The sequence below is a fragment of the Rhynchophorus ferrugineus genome, unplaced genomic scaffold, assembly GCF_030347505.1.
Source record: "Rhynchophorus ferrugineus isolate W39M unplaced genomic scaffold, kcgeb_rfMv2 rfM4, whole genome shotgun sequence".
NCBI classification, from domain to species: domain Eukaryota; kingdom Metazoa; phylum Arthropoda; class Insecta; order Coleoptera; family Curculionidae; genus Rhynchophorus; species Rhynchophorus ferrugineus.
The window spans coordinates 22,885,369-22,906,873 of NW_027472583.1; the positions used below are offsets into that span (position 1 = coordinate 22,885,369).

The window sequence follows — 21,505 nt, forward strand, 5'->3', positions numbered from 1 at the left end:
TTCTTTTGATACCTTTACGATGTTAGCTAACTCACGCAACTTTACTTTTCGATCACTCAAAACGATTTTGTGGCTTTTTTTGATATTTTCTGCTGTTACTGTCTCATTTGAACGTCCACTGCGTTCTGCATCATCGGTGTCTCTACGATCACGTTTGAAGTCAGCAAAGCAACGTTTTATTGTTATTTTTGATAGAGCGGAGTCCTTATAAAAATTTTCAAGTTATTGATTCGCTTGAACGGTATTTTCTCCCATTAAGAAACAGTGTAAAATTAAAACACGAAATTGTTTTTAATCAATTGTTTTAAATTAACGTAAGTAGTGTCATTCTTTGCACAATAACTCACAAACTTATGAGTAAAATATAATGAAATTTTAACAGCTTTTTTCTGAAGGTTAGTACTAACTGAAAATATGCAAATGCAATAAAACTCTAATCGCCATCTATGTGTTATGCCCGGGACTTTTCAACCCAAGTGTTAACTTGTTCAGTCAATGGTAGTGAATAACATTTTAAGTATATTTAAAATATTCAAAATAGATCCATTTTTCTGAATCATTTTCATGCTATTCTTGTATTCTATTTAGATCATAATCAAATAATTGATTTATAGATATTGCTAAATCCAATGAAAAAAATTTAGTTTTGTTTTAATTCCATTCTATCCTACATGACTACATTTAAAAAAAAACTAAGAAAGTTAAAAAATATAAGTAGTCAAAGTTGCGTATTTGACATATATGAATTATTAATAACTTAAAATTATATTTAGAGGTATTATATTAGCAAAGTTTGCCCCTATACTTGTTAAATAAAACTATTGTAACAAAGAAAGGAAAAAAGTTTCCAGAGTTTTATTAGAACACGAATTTTCAACAAAAAAAATCTTAATAATTAAAACCGTAGACTAACCAAAGACCTCTAATATCAGCTCACGAATATTCAAGACATAACCATGATACGCGATGATGAAAAATTGATTAGTGTCACCAAGTTGTATATGGCCATGGTTGGTATGTGGAAGTTTGAGGAAACAAATTCTAGAAATGTTCTTCTCAAGATTTATAACAAATACTACTCTAGGGGTATTTTCCTTGGATATATATTATTCATGATATCGCTCACAATTAATTTAATACTTTTGATGGAAAATGGAGACCCGTGGAATCAAAAAGCAGGAAATATGGGTATATTAGTGGCTGTTATCGATATAGTGGTTAAAATATCAATTTTTAATAAATACGATGTTCCTCATTTCTTTCGTTACGTCAAAACCATGGAGCGTGATGTATGGAACTCTGGAAAAGACGATGTCATCTCATTATACAAAAAGCAAGTTACGTATTGCAGGACAAATTGCTTACTTTTGGGTGGAATTACTCTATTAGCCTCTAGCACCTTTGTTATAACTAACTTCATAAAACTAAGCGAAAACAAAGACGCCATTGAGGACTTTATGTATCATATTTGGCTACCAGTTGATAAAAAACAGCATAGAATTTTGGTCGTTACAATAAACATGTGCTTAATCAGTTACAGTTGCGTTATGCAACCAACAATCAAGCTCGTTCTATGTACTCTAATGGTATTTTCTTCGACACACTTACAAATTCTACAATATAAAGTTAAAAACAGAGATATCAACGAAGATCCACACATCTTTATTAAACGTTTTCTTGACGAACATCTATTTCTTATTAGGTAAATTGTCCAGGTTTCTTTAATACATCGCTGATTTCTATATTTCCAGGTTTATCGAGAGATTTGATAGGGCTACAAGTTTAGTAATGTTGTTAGAGTTTCTTCTGAACGCTGTTAATGTTGCCGCTATTATAGTAGATCTCCTTACGGTATGTTGAAAGCGACCGCTCAAAATGTAAAATAATCTTAAATGAAAATAAGAAAACCTTTTTAGACGGATGCAATAATGTTTCCTGTTATCTATGGCATCATGGCAACGGTGCAGCTATTCACTCTAACTTGGAATGCCAATGAGATTAAAGAACAAGTAAAAAAATTAACAAACAATTAACAAATTGTCAAATAATTATCTCTTGTAGAGTGTGGCACTTGGAGATGCTTTTTACGAAACTGATTGGTATCAGATGGATATAAACACTCAAAAATCAATGATATTAATTATTTTGAGAACTCAAAAACCACTGATGCTTCATCTGGGACCTTTTGGAGCAATGACAGCAGAAACCGCAGTGAAAGTTAGTATTCAATGAGCATTTGATATATTGCTTTAAAATATCACTTAATAAGTAACATTCTCCCAAATTATAGCCTTTTGAAAATATATTTTTAGTATATATGAGGCGTGTAGTAATAATAAACAGCTTGAAATGATGAACGATGGACATCTTTAAATAATCAAAGTTTATTACTTTCGATTCTATGTGATACAAATAGATCAACTTCAAAATTTACTTACAGATGCAGAAATGATCGTATAAAATTATATATACACTTTATTTCCTTGATGAAGGACCTCCAATTCAAGTCATTATTTGATTCCGACGGAAATTTGTGCAGTTAAAAGTAATATTTAGTCAATTGTTTTTATCTATTTTTTAAGAAAAATTATTTTACCAAACTTACTATGACTCGTAAACTAATAGTCATATCACTTCACATGGCTCAGTCTTGCATCTAACAAAACAGCAACTTTTAGGCAAAATTAAACCGTTCTTATCAGATATTATTTTCCAAAAATGATATATTCAATCCAGCATTTCTCTAATTTTGTACACCTTTCTAGTCGAACAATTTATCTTTCCTTTGGGGTGCTACAGGGGATTGACAAAATAATATGAATAGTATACAATATAGTATATCTTGTTGCATGGTGGCAAAACTGCTTTCGTGTAAACAATGTGACGCGTATGTACTGTTCAATTTATAAGTCTTATAGGTTATATTTCACTTTATTATACGCTTATTCTATTAGAGTTAAAATAAGCGATTGGTGCAATGTGGGATATCCCAGATGATGTTTCAAGTATCACGAGCAACAATATCCACAGTAATGAGAGCATATACAAAATATGTCAAAGCATTTTCGGCGAAGAGGAATAATAGGCGAAACTGAAAAGTTAACTGACAAAGACCGATGAACATTAAATAGATTGTGGCTGGACAATATAAAACTGAGGAGAAACAATATTACTCACTTGAGTTATATTGTTTTGACAAATTCGGTACAGTGGGAACTCGATAAAACTGACATTGCAATATTATGGTACTCAGTTGGTTCTTTGTATGAATTGAATGAAATGATTTCCATTTAAATAAATCAATCAATGCGAATAAATATTTCGATAATCTCAACAATAAAGTTCTTGTTATGACTAGCATATTGCTGTTAAGTGCTACTAGATTCCGATATAACAATTCGACTAAACACACAGTCAAAAAGGTTCAGCCTTGGTTTGAGGAACATCAGAATATCATCAAACATATTCCCTGGCAAGCACAATCATCAAACCTTAACATAATTGAACCGTTAAGAGGAGGTTTAGAGCAGAGAGTAAAGAGTCGATTTGTAGTAAAATGTCCAATATCACTGAAGCAATTGGCGGACGTTTTGGTACAAGAATGGCACAACATTATGTTAAAAACTATTCAGACACTACGAACCTAGTCCTCGAAAAATTACAACTGTTTTAAAAGCAAATGCTCGCTCAACACCCTTGAATAAATAAATATTGTGTATATTATAAGGGGTACTTACTAATTTGTACATTCCCTGCGTTGAGAGAAGTGTTATCAACAGTATCAGTACTAATTCATCTTTGTGCATGGTTAATAATATTTGAGTACCAAAAATTTTCTTTTTTTAGACATTAAAAGTTGCCTACTCATTTGTCACGCTAATGATGAACACCATTTAAAGCAAGCAAACTGACGTACTTGTTTAAATCGATTAAAGGAAAACCATATAATATTTTCTTGGGTACGCACGACGAAAATGCACAGATGGACATGAAATTAACTATTTATACAAACACTCAATAAAATCGATAGAATAATTAGAATATAATTTATTTTGCCTACTTGTTAATGTCCTTGTCCTTTTTATTTCTAACATATTCCCATAATTCCGTTAAACTCTTCAAAAAGCAAAGCGTATGTTTTTAAGTATAGTCTGCATCACTCTAAGCAAACGGCAGTCAGAGACTAGATATATGTTAGGCTAGTCCGGATAGGGTGATTCAATTTAATAATATCGGTAGTATTTCCCACTCCCATAGTGTGATTTCATTCTTAATATAGCACATCGACATCATCAGTTGTACTATAGACGCTTCTAATAATCATCAGTAATTACACGATGCGAAAGTACTGTTTAAGAAAACATGCAAAATTGTTTGTGAACGTATTTAAAAGCTTTTGATCATTACATCGATTTTCAATTGTCTATTTTGGTAGTTTTTTTAGTTTTATGGAATGGATTCTCATTTCAACAATTTAACGCAATTTCCATATAATTGTTGATCTATCATGATTTTATATAAAAACGCACAGAAACGTACGAACGCGTAATCGTTTTGTTTACAACAAAAAATCATTCATCCCTTACAATTTTCTCCTATAATAATATTAGGTTTTCAACAACCAAGCTTTCTAACATTGGACATTCTCCATAATTCTTAATTACATTCTCTTTGAAGTATTAATCTTTAACAACTCGTGAATCCCAGTATGTCCAAATTAAATACTAGATTTGTGAAATTTAATCAGATATAATTAACTATTAAACAACCTAACTTGATTCAATTTAAGTCAAGAGTTAAATAGTCAAATAGTTAAATAGTAAGAGCTAAATTTAATACATTTGTTGATTTTGGATATTTCTCTACATAAAATAACAATATTCCATTGTCGGTTTGGTTGGCGCGGGTTCGAATCTTGCTGGGGCATGGTCTTAAATTTATGTTTATGATTGTTTAATATTTGTGATTGTCCTAGACAATAATGTAGAATCCGACAAAGAAGATGATCCCAGGCACGCCAGTAACCACGCTGGGTAAGGCCGGATGTTTTCTGGGATGATGTTTAAGTTGGTCACTCGCCAGTCGGTAGGATTAATGCCGAGGACCGTGGTTCGGAGCCCTCGTTAAACTGTAGGTCCAATCCAGATAAACCCTCGTTGGTAAAAAGGAGACTTTAAAGTATTAAAAAAAAACAGTATTCTATCTAATAACACCAAAAACAGTAATTTTGCGTCAAAGGAAGAAACAGCATTAAAAGATCAATAAAAAACAATTAATTGAAAGATTTACTGAACGAAAAGTTACAAAATTCACAAATAATCGTCAGGCAGCTTAGCAGTTGATGAATCAATTGTTTAACGTTTTTATGCTATAGGAAAATGAGGAAAAATTGCAACCACACGAATTGACTTAAAATATCTTATCGAACTGTTTCAATATCGCGATTTCATTACTGGTCAGGTAAAAAAGAAGAGTTTTTCCTGAAGCATCGTGTGATAAAATGTGATCTGCTACTAATGCTTAATAATTATGGCATATAATTATTATTAATACCATACATATTATTACCATATCAGCAATATCTAATTTATTATGAACTGCTAAAACCCAATAAAACTGTTGCTTCATATGTGTGACCAATATCAATAGAACTAGTTGAATGAGACATGTAACAGGCGCGCAAAATAAACCTCCTGTATGATAACGCTCGACCACGCGTTGTAAGAGGCCTTTTGAAGGAAACACTGTTGAAGCTTGTATGGAAAATTCCGCAACATTCAGGGCAAAATGCTTTTTTATAATGAAAAAAATACACGTAATCGCCTAATATCATCTTAGAACTCATTCGGCTTTATCCCGCCTAACTAATGGACATATTGAAATAAATAATTTTAAAAATCGTGTACATGAAGACATCGTCTAGGTGCCTTAATACGAGTTAAAAATGTTTCTGTAGGTCTTCTATTTCATTTGATATTATATCGATGATGTCAGACTAAGCAGAGTAAACATAAAGCAAAAAAAATGAATAAGTAAAACTCTATTTCATTACCCATTTTATTTTTGAAGAATACCTTTTAGGCTATAGTGAAAATTTTTGCCATAAATTATACATTTGAATTATTCGATCCATAATTTTCAGAACAAAATTTGAAAAACGATTATTACATACCACAATACATTTTTGTGTTAAACAAGAACATGTCTGCTTTCACTATAAAGACATTAAAAGAATCAGGAATTTCAATGTATCTCATTAAAATTAAATACACTAAAAGATATTAGAAAAAGGGTAAATGCGTTATAGACCATTTTGATTATATTTACCAAAATATATGTTATATGTGTTACTGTAAGTTATCTTTTTATGTCAATCAAAAGTCACAGAGTTCTTAATTTTATGGTAATGTTATTACATCTTGTATAGTCGTTCTATTAGTAATAAGTGCCAACACATTATTTCTATGGGTCCATTAATAACATATAACATATGTATCATTATAACTACTTGACATATTGCAGAACTCGCTAAAGTAGTTTTAAAAGAGAGTAAAATACGCTGGACACACATTTCTAAGTTGATTCATGTTATGTCATTAAGAGCATTAGTGGAGTGGTAGCTAGTTACAGGAGTAGCGGAACATTAAGGAGCTTGTAAATATTGTTTTCTCTTGTATTGCTTCGTCAACAACGTAACACACGAATAAGCCACTTTCATTGTCTAAAACAGAAAATATTTGCAAATATCATGTTATTCTAATACATAAATACATTGTTACTCACATTTACCGCTGTTTCTGCTGTCATAGGTCCAAATGGTCCCAAATGTAGCATTAACGGCTTATGAGTTCTTAAAATTATCAGTATCAATAATTTTTGAGTGTCTACGTCTTCCAAATGCCAAATACTTTCATAAAATGCATCTCCGACAGCTAAACTCTAAGATAAATTCAAAATATTTTTTAATAAAGAAAATCCAAAAAATTGTAATAGTTATTATTAGAAAAAGTTACGAATTCTTCATATAATTCAATGAGTCTGATGGATTTATTATTTCCATTAATACTTGCCCGATAAACAATAATGGATATTACTCGATTACCCTTACATTTTGTGTGAATTGTTTCAAGTTCAAAAAGAAGATGAAAAACAATGTTAGGCATAACAACAATCATTAATAATCATAAAACTAATTTCAAACGATCGAATGAAAATTTGATTCAGTATGTTCTTATTATGTTTATATTTCTTAATTTCTATTCTTTATGGGAGCAGCTCTCAAAATGTTATTAAATTTTTACAAGTTGTAATAACATTATCAAAATAGATTTAAAAAACAATATAATAGAAACAAAGAAGGAAAGAAATGGAAATACATACGTGTACCCTCATAATTGAAATATCTTAACGTTGTCATGATGCCAATTGAAACTTTTTAATCAACCTATGCTGTTCATATTTTTTCATATGTTTATACTAAAATATTTAATAAACATTTCAAAAAATAGTTGTCCTTGTCCACTGTAAAACACAGTTGAAAAAGGAGGAGGTTCTATTTTCAACTGTGTATTTATTTTTTATAGTATATTCACCGATTTCTTCGTCAATTATGGACCGATTATCAAAATTATTTCTTATTCGAAAGAATGCACTTCCGAGGTGGATCCATTGGAATTACCTAGGCCGAGCCTAAACAATTCAAAAATAATAATATAATTTTATATCATATACACAAAACTAAATTACGAACAAAACAAATCTAATTTTTTGCTTGTACCGAATTTAAAGTGGTCAGTTGGTAGTAGTTAAAATAATATTGCAAATAGATAAATAGGTGTAGGTAGGTATTAAGCTAAATTGTGTGTATATAGTAGAATATAAAATACGTGTAGTACATAGGTTAAATATGGATTTATGTATTTTTTACTTTTTAGTGAGTTTCTTATTTATTTTTTGAAGTCGGTTCAATTTTTTTGTTAAAAATATTTTATATACTTTAAGTAATGTCATTAATAATTACATAGGTTGCTATAATCGACACATGATCATAATGGACATTAGGTGCTTGTAAATATATTTTAATTTTTAATTAAAATATTTTCCATCATTTTCTACAACTTTTACTCATATTTCTGATAGCATTGCAATACAATGTCAAAACCACGCTGGCTTAGCAGCAAATCGCATTTCAAACTTTTTTAGTTTTCTAGGTCGTTGTTTGTCAATGACATCAACATCATCATTTTTAAATCGCTGAAACCGAAATCGATAATCGGGATATAACGAGACAGTATCAACATGCATATCTAAAAGTGTTTGAAGGGCCCATCAATGATAGCAGATTTATTGAAATGTGTCAACAATAACGAAAGTAATGTGTCGAAAATACAATTTTGAGTATTCAATCATTAGCGTCTGCATATACTGAATAATGGTCACTATAAAGCAATGTTAAAACCATAGAGTTTAATATTTAGAATACGTTGTCTATCTTCGCATGTTTGATACTTGTTAAATCACCTAATATATTTAGATTATAAAATGTTATTAAAATATGAGCCAAACAAACTATACATACTTGGTATCTAATTTGGTCAGCATTCCAAGCTAAAATGAAGATCTGTATTGTTGCCAAAATAGCATAAAAAGCAGGAAACATCATAGCATCAGTCTAAAACGATATTTTATTTATATGTGTAGAGTATCTGTACATAGATTATATTTTCACGTACAGTAAGGAGATCTAGAATAATAGCAGCAAGATTTAGAGCATTGAACAAAAACTCCAGCAACATTACAAAACTAGTTGATTTGTCAAAAGTTTCAATAAACCTAAAACACACAAGTAATATTATATCTAATAGAGAATATTAACAACCTGATCAAGATATTCATAGAAGCCATATATTATATACAGATTTACATGTTCAAAGCGTTGCAAGATGAAAATCACCGAAACTGAAATTTGAGCAAAGGGTTATATTTTACTTTTAATTATTTAGTTAGTTATATTTCATTACATAAATAAAGAAGTGTGTTTTGAATGTCACTTCAGAAAACCCTACAAGAAGTTAGTACAGCGTGAACAAGTCGTTCATAAAATATGCCCACTGTTGCATTCTTCTTATTTAAACTACTTATTGATAGCACTTATAGATAACAATATAAAAATAGGACATTTTTGGGAATACTAAGTGTGGCTTATAGTCATTTGATAACAATTAACTAGCATCGGTGACAATAAATAAAAGTTTAAACAGACGCCTTCGAAACAACATGGTCGCCAAAGGGCGTCGACATCCACCCGCCTTTATTGAAAAACCCTCTGTTTGTTTTAATGGCAAATGTCATAAAAGTAGTTGTTATATGTAGATATATGTAGAAGATAATGAATTACTAAAACCAATTTATTTTAAAAATCGTAACGCATTGCAATGGGACTGCAAAAGTTCGATGACTTTTATATTTACAATTATTTTTTATTATTACTCTTATAAAACGAATAATAGAGAAAAGGCCTATAATCATAGACACATTAAAGATAAAAAAGGTTAAATGCATTATAACTGAATTAACTCATGAAAAAATAAATAAGAGATGAAAAAAATTCTTGGAGGAATTGCTTTGTCCGCAAGAATCAACATACGAATATATATACCGACCAACAAGAAGAAAATGTTAGAGCACAGATAAGATACAAATTAATTAATTAAAGATATACTAAGAAAACTGAAGTGTTAGATAAGTTAGTGTCATAAAATTCTGAGCAAAATGGGCCCAAAAACTACCATATTAAGTTATTAGTGGGCATTTGCGACAGAGTATGGAAAGAGAAACAAATTATAGAAAACCGTCTAAAATCAGTAATATGTAAATCAGTAACAGAATTGCAAAGTGAATTCCTAAAGGGAAAAAGTATACAAGACTTTGTATTTGCTATAAGACAAATAGTTGAAAAGTTTAACGCAAAAAAATACATATAACTAGATTTGATTTGAAAATGCATTTAACAGAGTAAGAAAAGAATCACCATTTCACTTATCACTCATAAGTATGTAGTTCGCAGTATATTGAACGTCTGGTAAATATAGACAGGTAAAAAGATAACAAGTAAACAGAACAACAAACAAGGATGATTCCCATCGGCTCGTTGTCAAGTGTTTAGGATAACGAGGGTTTAAGTACCGAGGCTGGACGAAACGTGTCGGATGTTAGACCTGGTAGAGGACTCTTTATGGCGCCTAACCATAAATATATCAAGAAGACCCGAAATCGTGAAATGTTTGGGAATTCCTTAAGAGTTCGAAATTCACATGTTTTATCAGTGTGAGAAGTTCCTAGCTGGAAGAGTGTTTCCCACCCCGATATTCTCAGCGAATCAGGATACAGAAAAGGGATTCCTGGACCAGCCTTGTCCACCACCACCAAGAACCCGAGGTAGGAGGTTCAGCGATAAAATTATGCATTCACAAGGAAAAGACAGTCTGATAGCAATTTGCATGAACACCAAGGAAAAGAGTATTATTGAAAATGAGAAGAATAAAGTACTGCTGAGAGAAAGTATTGAATTGTTTGAAGAAGACACTATTGAATTGAATGAAGAAGAAATAAAAAAATTAGCATTAATTGAAGAAACATTGAAGAAATCATTGTATTAATTGAAGAATTAGTGAAAGCATAGAATTCCTGTCTATATTAGCTAATCTACACCTTTCGTTAATAGTAAGTACATGCATTTTCCATATAAATTGCACATTCAAAATAAATTGTATTTAATTTACAAGCTTGTTTTCTCTCCCGCATCTCAAAAGTTATTTTACTTATTTACTTAATAAATAGTGTTCTTTAAAAGATCCTTTAATAAACCTTTCTTGACTACGAATTTTATTTCAATTATCATTCAATTTATTTAATTAAAAGGAAATAATATTTATCATATATATTTATATTATTATATATGGTTCTCTGAAGTCCTTAAAGTTTTAATAATTATCATAATTATAGTACTTTTATTATAATTTTTATTGTTAAGATATTTTGAACTAGCATCAGTGAGTATGATGGAAAACATACATACTATTATTTTACTTGATTATTTTATAACAGCAATTAATATAATTAAATATAATTTCACAACTATATAAAGTGTGTTTTAATTTCAATCATCACTCATTTTTACAATCGCTAAAATTGTAAGTTAAACAGGCGTATTACTATGCCTAATATGGCTATGCAGCATAATATTCAGAAGATATACTCAGATCTAAACAGCTGAAAAATTAATTCGTTTTCATGAAATGGTATTACTATCGACATACTATAAAGCGACTAAATGCATTCTGAAATGCTAATAAAATGATATTACCTGAGTATAACACCTACCATATAAGAAAGCGATGTTCGTGAATATAACTTTTAATGGCTGTCGTCGAATCTCCATTAAATTTCCTATTCCTCACCTTGTATTGCAAAATCTGTAGATGAGTTGAACAAAATATCATTAAGCTACACAAAGCCTGTTTAATTGTTGGAACCATAATACAACTATAAGATAGCAAACAAGAATTTAGCAGAATAACAATCATCACGTGTTTCTTTTTGTCAAAAGGTAGCCATATGTGGTACATGAAATCTTCTATAGCGTCGCTACTCTGAATAATACTCTGAAAACTTGCACTGGCAAAAGCAAGTGAAGTCACAATAGTAACACCGGCCAATAATATACAAGTTGATCTACAGTATACGACTTGCTTTTTATAGAAAGCAATGATATCCCGGTTACCAGAATTCCATACATCGCTCTCCATCAGTTTCACAATACGGAACAATTTTTCTATTTTATATTTTTTAAATATTGACAATTTAATTACGATATCTATAACGGCAACTAAAACACTCAATGTGGCTGCCATTTGTTTACGCGGATCTCCATCTCTTAGCAAAACTATCATATTCATCGAGAGCATACTCATAAATAGAATATATAGAATATAAACAAAAGTGGCATAATATTTGTTATAACATTTCACCAAAAATTTGTTCGTATTAGATTCTTCAAACCTCCACATACCAACGAATATCATGTATAATTTAGTAACACTAATCAGTTTTTCATTATTACCGATCATGGCGACGTTTCGGCACTCATTTGGCCGTTAATGTTCAGTAGAGATAGTTTTTATATAAAAAATATTTTTTCTAAATTAATTAAAGTTCGTGACCGATCAGGAATACAAAAACTTTTTGTCTTATTGAAACTTTTCTTCATAATATATTCATTTAAAAAAATTCCTTATAACTTTCCGGTATTAATTGTTCAATTATTGAAATGTTAATATCTATTAAATATTTAAAAAAATGTTACTAACAATAGTGCTATCAAGAGTTGAAATTAAACTAATTTTAAAATTATAAATTTACGGTCTTCAACTTCGACTTTTCTTTTAAATCAAAACAAATTTAAAAGGAAAAAAGAAAAGTTTTATGGTTTATTTATTGTTGATATATTTTTATTATTATATACATATATATATATATATATATATAATTTTATTCGCTTTTAAAATGTAGCGATACATGAGCTTGATAAACATTTTGGAATCTATACAAAAGGGTAAGTGACTACATAAGTTAAATAGTAAAAAAAATAAATATATATTATGTTATATACGTTAAAAATACTTAATTATGTACAAAAGAGCGACTTTAATAGAATAAATATTTACATATTTGATCTTTATTGTAATGTATGGGAATAATAAAATAAAGTTGTGGAAGAGTAATTTGGATTTTTTCGAACTATTAAAAAAAATCAGCAAAATTCATATACACTTGAAACACCAATCAACGATATATAACATATATACATATAATAGCTATATTTATTGTATTCACAGATTATTCAATTAATACTAAACCTTCAAGAGAAAGCCGTTCAAATTTCATGATACTCTACTCAGACTTTTGTGAGTTATTGTGGTAAGAGTAACATACTACTTTTGTTATTCCAAAACAATGGATCAAAAACAATTTCGTGTTTTAGTTTTACACTGTTTCTTGATGGGAAAAATACCGTTCAAGCGAAGCAAAAGCTTTAAAAGTGCTGTAAAATATCCGCTCCACCAGAAACAACAACAAAACGTTGGTTTACTAACTTTAAACGTGGTCGTAGAGACACCGATGATGCAGAATGCAGAGAACATTTAAATGAGGTGGTAACAGCAGAAAACACAAAAAAAATCCTCAAAATCGTTTTGAATGATTAAAAAGTGAAGTTGCGTGAGTTAGCTAACATCGTAAAGATATCAAAAGAACGTGTTTGTTTTATATTGCATGAGCATTTGACTATGAGAAAGCTCTGTTCAAAGTGGGCCCCGCTTTTGCTCACTATTGGCCAAAAACAAGGACGTGTTGATGATTCTGAGTAGTTGTTGGCCATGTTTAAACGTAACAAACCGGAATTTTTACGTCGATATATGACAATGGATGAAACATGGAATTCGTCACGTCATCTGAGTGGACAGCACAGGTGCCAGGGTAACAGGCCTAATTTGAAGCAAAATATAAATTTCTTTGTTAAGCCAGGGTATTTTCAGGCCATGTGTTATAATATTGGCAAACCGATGAAGGGTAATGGAAAAGAAGCAAAAATGCTATCTCTGGAATCATCAAATAAAGAAGGGTTTTTTATCTCGTTTGTGTTGGAGAGCACACTAACTGATAGACCTGGAGAAAAGTGCCTGCAATGGCAAGGAAAATGTGGACTCTAGTCTCATATAGAATGCACAGACGGTAGTATATGCAAGAAATGTGATAAGTCTAGTTATATTGTACTAAAGATCTTTTAGAAATGATTATTTTTAGTTTTGATCACAGATGAATAACCCCTTTTTGTTTTAAGTTATATATACGATTATTGTTATTTTTAATTGACCACATTTCTTGATTGGTGTAAATCAAAGCCATAAATAAGACACGAATAGCATTAATTAGCTGTAAAGTAGTAAGAGTAATAATAAAATACCGATCTTAAGATTATTGATGTATGCCATCATTAATCCCACTTATTGTGACAACTGCCCCTCTCATGTGGCCGGATATGACAAAAAGATACTTTTTCTAAAATTGCTATTGTACCTAAATTGCTATAAATAGCTATTGTAATTTTATATTAAAAAATTAGTATTAGCATGAAGACAGATATATTTTATAACATTACAAGCAATATTCCTAGATCTAATATACATGCTGATCAAGTTAGAAGCATTCCAACATAAATTGACACAACCGTACCAAGTCTGTCCTGACAAAATACACGATCCCTCTTGGTGAAAGTGTAGTTAATCTCATGACTAGGGAATTAGTTTTTGAGGATATAGATCGTAATCAACAAAATATCTCGCTTTGATGCCAAAAAAAAAATTCAGCCCCACAATACATGCTGGTATGAAATTTTGCTGTGACCAAAAGATTTAACCTATAACAGATACAGATATTAAAAATATATAATTCCATTCCCAAGTGTAATAGTCCGAGGATAAATTCATTTTCAGAGATTTGTAATAGCTAGTTTATTGTAGATAGTATAGATAGTATATTATATAATAGATAGTATCAGATATTTATGTCAATGGAAGTTCGCCAATTTCTACCAAATATAAACACACATCCGTCAAACTTTCAAACTAAACAATTAGTGATATTATAAATGTAGTTAGGTGGATATTTTTTAGTAAATAACTCACGGAAAAAGGTGTTTCTTTGAATTAAATATAAAAATGGAATTATGCCTAAAAATGTTGGTAAGTGACGACTAAATTATCATTGATAAAATACAAACCAAATATATCACAATACTCTTTTGGAAATAGTTACCGTTAAATAGTATGTTGGAAATAATTTATCTATTGTTTCAATAGTGTCAAGAAAAAAATGCTACATCATTCTAATACATCATAAGACGTCCCATAAGAAGAGATTTATAAATCAATTCGACACTCTGTCGTCAACAACTATAAATAACGAAATATTCAAAATAAATCATCTAGAAATATGTGTCTTTATAGATATTGAATAGATATTCTCAATAATTACGTGCATAAGAATTTCAACATTTTAGAAGAGGTAATTTTGAAAAGATTAGGTCAATTGCAAGCTCAAATAGAGCAACACTATACTGAAATAAAAACGAAATAAAACATACATTTTAATAAATAAAATATTAATAATTGAAACACACATTTTTAATGCCATTTAACTTTATTAATAATTTAAATTCGTTGGTTTTGTTGCTTGAGGTGGTAACATATAACTGATAAGCGTGTAATACAAATGTGATTTCAAAAGCTTTCAAATACTGACTAAACACCTAAAACATAACTCAGTCGGCATTGTATCTGTTTAGAGTAAGAGTGGCATAAGAATAAGCAGCCTTTACCACCTGAAATAAAACAACCCATTTTATTATTACAAACCTCAAACTATGGAAACAGATAACAAATAATGCGCAGCACTACTAGCCTGTCAAAATGAAAAACATCACGATTTTTACATTTTCTATTTTTTTATTACAGTAGTAAATCATGATAATACATATTTAATTATCTAATTATACGTACCGATATAGATGTACTCAAGCTCATTGATCCAAAAGGACCCAAGGTCAACATTAGAGGACGTTGTGCTCTTATCATTGTAATAAGAAGAGATTTCTGAGTAGATATAGTACAATTGTAGAAGCAACAATTGCTAATAGCATCTGAGATACCTATACTCTAAAAAGTTATAACCAAAAAAAAAATTTTAACAAAAAAAATTGAATTGAGTGAATTGACTTCAGAAATTTAAAAAAATAATTAAACTTAGATTTTTAACACAAAAAAAAATCGTTTTAAAATAAAATATGTATATAATAATCGTTGTAATAACTAAATAAAAATAAACAAAAACCTTATTTAACCTATCTACTACACGTATTTTATATTCTACTTTATACACACAATTCAGCTTAATACCTACATAAACCTGTTTATCTATTTACAATATTATTTTAACTAATACAAAGTGATCACTTTCGAGTCGGTATTTCGTAATTTAATAATACAAATAAGAAAATCTTAAAATACAAACCTCTTCCTTTACTTCGTTAGCTACCCATCCAAGTGCAAATATTTGAAAGGATGCGTAAAGACCATGAAGACACATATACAGAATTTCCAGGAATGATTCTAGCTGAAATATAATAATTTGCAACTATAATTATTCCTTTACATACAGTAATTTAGACAAATAGTGAATAAATTATAAAGATTTCTTAGTATTCTTCATATATTTTTCTTCACTTATTATCACTACTACTCTAATATTGGCTTTTTCTAATGACAGGCTACTGATCAAAAAAAAATTAGTTGATATGCAACGTATAGTAAATATAATTATATATCGGTAGTAATTTTGAATAATATAGTTTTACAATTATATCTTAAATAAACTATATGTTACAAATTAATTGTAAAACCTATTTGCCAATCCATTGCAATATAAATTAAGCTACTTCATCATAATTCCCCTGAAATTAATTCACAGTTCTAATACTTACGACTAAAATTTGAACAAGGCTAGCAGCAATATTAGCAGCATTTAGAAAGTATTCCTGTAGGAGTAAATATTTTAATAAGTCATTGACTCTGTTCTCCAAGCTGAAAACAATGTTTAAGTCTGCGTAAATAGTCAACATTTTATTTTACCTGATTAAATGTTGATGTTGCTTAATAAAAGTAATAACGTCTTCCTCGTTAGTTTGTTTGTCTCCAATGTTTTTGATACGTATATGTAACACTCGTAGATGAGTGTACAAAAATATAATTAAAGTAATTATAGTAATTTTAACAGTTACGAATAAAAGAACGTTAAAATAACACAACCATATCTCGATCGTCCAAGTGGCCACGGTGTTTTTTGTTTTATCGAAAGGTAACCACATGAAGAATAGGCCCTTCCCGGGTGCAATCTCACTTACAAAGAGCAGTTGGAGTTTGGAAATAATAAAAATACTCATTGAAATTATTATCATTGCAGTTGAAATTGTTACAAATATATTACACAGATTCACCTGCCCCATATAATATTTTTTCATCTTTTCGGTTCCATATTCCCAGAGGTTCCTCTCCATATCGCACACGAGGTATAACCAATCGGGTATGTCATTCTTAATGAAAATTAAAATTTTTGAAGTGATATCGATGTTTGACAACAAAAAAGCGACACTGAGGAAAATATCAGCAATTTCTTCCTTATTCGCAATCAACTGTATCATATTTAGGATCAAGCTTATTAAGAATAAAATCATATACGCGGGTATAAACGCTTTATATATATCGTAAAGCAGATAAAGGCGTCTTCGCGACGGGTCTGATTTTTTAAAATTCCACAGGCCCATGAATATCAGGTGCCATCTCGCCAACTCGATCAGTTTCGCGTGTTTCATGATTTTTGTGTACAATTCGGATATAGTGACGGAGAATTTTAAAATGGTTTTATATAAGGCTGATATGGTACAGGAACGTATTTTAAAATATTATTTGTCGACAATGATTAATCGTCAAAAATAAAGATCATTGAAAATATTATATTTAAAAAATAAGTTTTGCATGTAAAGAAGTGTATGTATAAGTTATCCCTTATTATTCAGGCTAGTAATATAAAAATATTACTAGGCATGTATTATGAAATTTTGAACAATATAACATATGGTTTGAAAAAGCCAGGGCGTGAACTAAGAAAACGCGTTTTTTTTTCAGAATTGACTTTATTCATCAACGTAATCTCCATCAAGAGCCACACAATCATTCTAACGCTGCTCTAACATTTCAATATCACTTTTGTAGAACGATTTATCTTTTGCCTCAGGATAGGTCTGTCACCAGCTGCTGTTTTGATGATGATCATTTTGATTCCGGAGTGAAATTATGGATCCATGTGTTACTCCATTGTCACATATCGAGGGAAAAATTCCGGATTGTTACATTTAAACCTGGCCAAACACTACTCAGAAACATCAACGCGTTCTTGTTTTTAGTCAACAGTGAGCAAACGCGGCACCAACTTTGAACAGAGCTTTCTCATAGTCAAATGCTTATGCAATATAAAACCAACACGTCCATTTGATATCTTTACTATGTTAGCTAACTCGCGCAACTTCACTTTTCAATCATTCAAAATGATTTTGTGAATTTTTTTGTCTTCTGATGTTACCACCTCATTGGATATCGACTGCGTTTTGGATCATCGGTGTCTATACAATCATGTTTGAAGTCAGCAAACTAAAGTTTTATTGTTTTTCTGGTGGAATGAAGTTCTTATAATACTTTGAAATCATTGCTTCGCTTGAGCGGTTTTTTTTCATCAAGAAGGAATGTAAACTTAAAACACGAAATTCCTTTTGATTAATTGTTTTGAAATTAACAAAACTAGTGTCACTCTTAACACAATAACTCACAAACTTATGAGTAGAATATTATGAAATTTTAACAGCTTCCTTCTGAAGGTTGATACTAACTGAAAAAGTGGTGCAATAAAACTAGCGCATGTATGTATTAGGCCCGGGAATTTTGAACTCATGTGCTATAATAACCAAAATATTTCCCATCTTTCTAGTAACATGGGTATACCGTGTTAAAAGAACGATGTTGCTTTCCCAGTGTATTACCATTTACCCTCTAAACGTATGACTTAGCCTTGTAGGAGAGTAACTTTGCCTCTATTACTCGTTATTGCGAAACAATACGTCGTTTAACTTGTTTAAATAACATACAATAACGACAATACTCTACACTATCAAGTGGTCTCCCTTAAATAGGTATTTGTCTATGGAAATATTCATGAACGCTCGTGATTAATTAAATGAACTCCCTTTAGTAAGCCTTCCTTTATTCTCCCTTAGTAAGCTATCTTAATCCCCCTTAGTTAACTACATTTCTCACAGCCTGATTAGAAATCATTTCTACGGGGGAAAACGTATCGGATGGTGACCTCATTGTCTCTATAAAAGATATAGGCCCATAACTCTAATACTCACCTTTTCCCTGTCTCTGTCACAAACACGCCTGGTTTAAAATCTATTTTTCAAATAACTTTACAGACTCATAGATTACATATATAAATATAAGGCACTACATTTTTGTATCATCTAGTTCCTAATCTGTCATGTTTTTTCATCTCTTTGTCCTATAATTATCTTTTTTTACAAATAACTTGATTTTACAAAAAAATTTATACGTACTTCGAGTATATTTGTTGTCCCAGCTAATGAAACTATTCTTTTTCAATTACTAGTAATCCACTTATACATAAATAAACTCATTAATAAATTAGACGCTTAAAGTATTTTCTACACAGGTGGAAATTGCATCTTTCAGCCAATTCGCAGTTATTATATGTAACTATTTACTCTCCTTTTGCATATCTTAGATCGCACGTAAACATCTCGAAACAGTTAATTCATCATCTTCTAAGCTGGCTAAAAATTATTTGAGAGTATGAACTGGATTTTCGTCCAATAAGTTCTGCAATTCACTGGTTTCTCAAACATATTCGGTCCTCCATGCCACTTTTTTGTCATTAACATTAAGATAACCACTGTTAAATTCTTGGGATTAAATCATAATAAGGGAATAAAAGTATTTGACGGGCATTAGAAGCATATTTCTTCAAGTCAAGCAACAAAAGTAATCATGTCGAAAATTCAATTTTGTGCGTTCTATTAACATTTGTGTACACTGAATAACTCAATAGTACTAAATGGAAAAGTGGCATTATAAGTAGAAAAATGTTACAATTTCGTCAAATTTAATAGTAAAGTTGTTTAGTTGCTGATCAATATACATACAAGCACCTAAAAATTATATTTTAACTTGATTATTATTCTGAGAAAATGTCTCTTTATAATGTAGAGTGAAATAGTTACGAGTTATAGATCTTGCAAAGAAAATATATACAGATTAATGACACTTACGCAATCCCCATTAACTAGCCGTTCATTAACGCAGTTAATATTTATCAAATGGCCATTTCCAGATAGTGTGTATCAAAGAATTGCGGTGAGATCATAGAGTCCGAAGTCAACCGTTTGATTGATTTTGTAATTGTTGATGAGTATTGATCTAACCTGGCTTCCCGTTTTGGGTCTAAAACGAAGATGTGGTTGATTTGATAGTTTTGCAGCTGGTTTGGGTACATCAAGACAAGTTTAGAAATCAGTCCATTATTTCTTCGAAAACTTATCAATCTATAAATTCGCCAAGGAACTCTGTTTGAATATCGATATCTATCAATTTTACTATATGATTTTTATTTTTACTATTATATTTTTTTAATATGATCGAACCACTGTAATCTCCAGACATAATCCTCGATATCCAAGATATGATGTTATGATATGATATGATATATACTATTATAATAGATAATTTATTTATATCGATATCGTAGTTTCTCAATTATAGTGAAGAACAACGGAGACAATATTTTTGATGTTTTTAGAGATTTTGATACCTTCGCTAACGATTTGACCGAAAAAATGAGTTAATTACCTGTATCATCGACATCTGATATATATTGTAGAAAATAAAATTTCAATTTCAAATAAATCTCTACCAGTAATTTTGAAAATATAATGAACAAAATATATCTTAATATATTTAAAATGTATTTAAAACTACATTATACACATTCCATAATGAATAACCATAATAGTACCTTTTGTTTATTCAAAAATATGACAAGCTGTCCGTCTCTGTATTAGATAATTTATATATCCCGTATATGTAAACCTATACTGCTGGACAAAATTTTGTTTATTCACAAAGTCTAGATAACTCACTGATAACATATTTTGGTCTAATTCACTAATCTACCTAATTAACTTTAGTTTACTTTCATTAAAGAGCATATGCACATTTTACGTTTAGTGCTTATTTCCTTTGTTGCAATGTTTTCTTGTTAAGTCATTTAAACATCTCTGTATTTATCCTTAGTTTCTTCTTACTACTTTAGTTACTACCTGTATACATCTTTCTTAATAATACTAGATTTAATTACTGCATTTCCCTAATACATTTGCCATATGCCAAAGAGTTAATATTTCTTCTCACATCATACATTTTAACCAAATGCTCATATATTTTCTGAACAATTGCACGCATATTTAGTTATCCTATGTTTATTATATAGTTAACTTTTATTGTTTCCACCCTTATCATCCTGCCCCGATATTTGTCAGCATTGCATTTGATCACAATTTCACCTACGGAAATTTTCATTCAATCAGTGTCACTCCCTGAGCCGCTTAATCAATAATTAAGCTGTCAATTTTCAATATATTTAACACTTGTCCAGTCTATGTAAGACATTTCCATCATTTGTTTCTTCTTCCATATATCTAATGGAGTTCATTATCAAAGGTGTTCTTGTAGAAAATACTTCTGCACGTATCCAGATATTTCTTGCT

At 30.1% G+C, this 21,505-nt stretch overlaps 2 protein-coding genes across 2 annotated transcripts; one reads left to right on the forward strand and one right to left on the reverse strand.

Moving 5' to 3' along the window:
- Window positions 1-956: 956 nt before the first annotated feature.
- On the forward strand, window positions 957-3,897 carry LOC143196324 (uncharacterized). Its single transcript, XM_076403989.1, has 5 exons — window positions 957-1,702; window positions 1,752-1,851; window positions 1,917-2,009; window positions 2,062-2,217; window positions 3,847-3,897. Exons 1-5 carry the CDS (start codon window positions 957-959, stop codon window positions 3,895-3,897), a joined length of 1,146 nt encoding a protein of 381 aa, XP_076260104.1.
- A 2,746-nt stretch (window positions 3,898-6,643) lies between these two features.
- Window positions 6,644-17,498, reverse strand: LOC143196325 (uncharacterized). The gene is made up of 10 exons (XM_076403990.1): window positions 16,746-17,498; window positions 16,598-16,697; window positions 16,129-16,230; window positions 15,618-15,773; window positions 15,389-15,439; window positions 11,383-11,474; window positions 8,733-8,832; window positions 8,579-8,671; window positions 6,784-6,939; window positions 6,644-6,721 (listed from the first exon to the last, which is right to left on the reverse strand). Exons 1-10 carry the CDS (start codon window positions 17,483-17,485, stop codon window positions 6,644-6,646), a joined length of 1,668 nt encoding a protein of 555 aa, XP_076260105.1. The 5' UTR covers window positions 17,486-17,498.
- Between the last annotated feature and the right edge of the window lie 4,007 nt (window positions 17,499-21,505).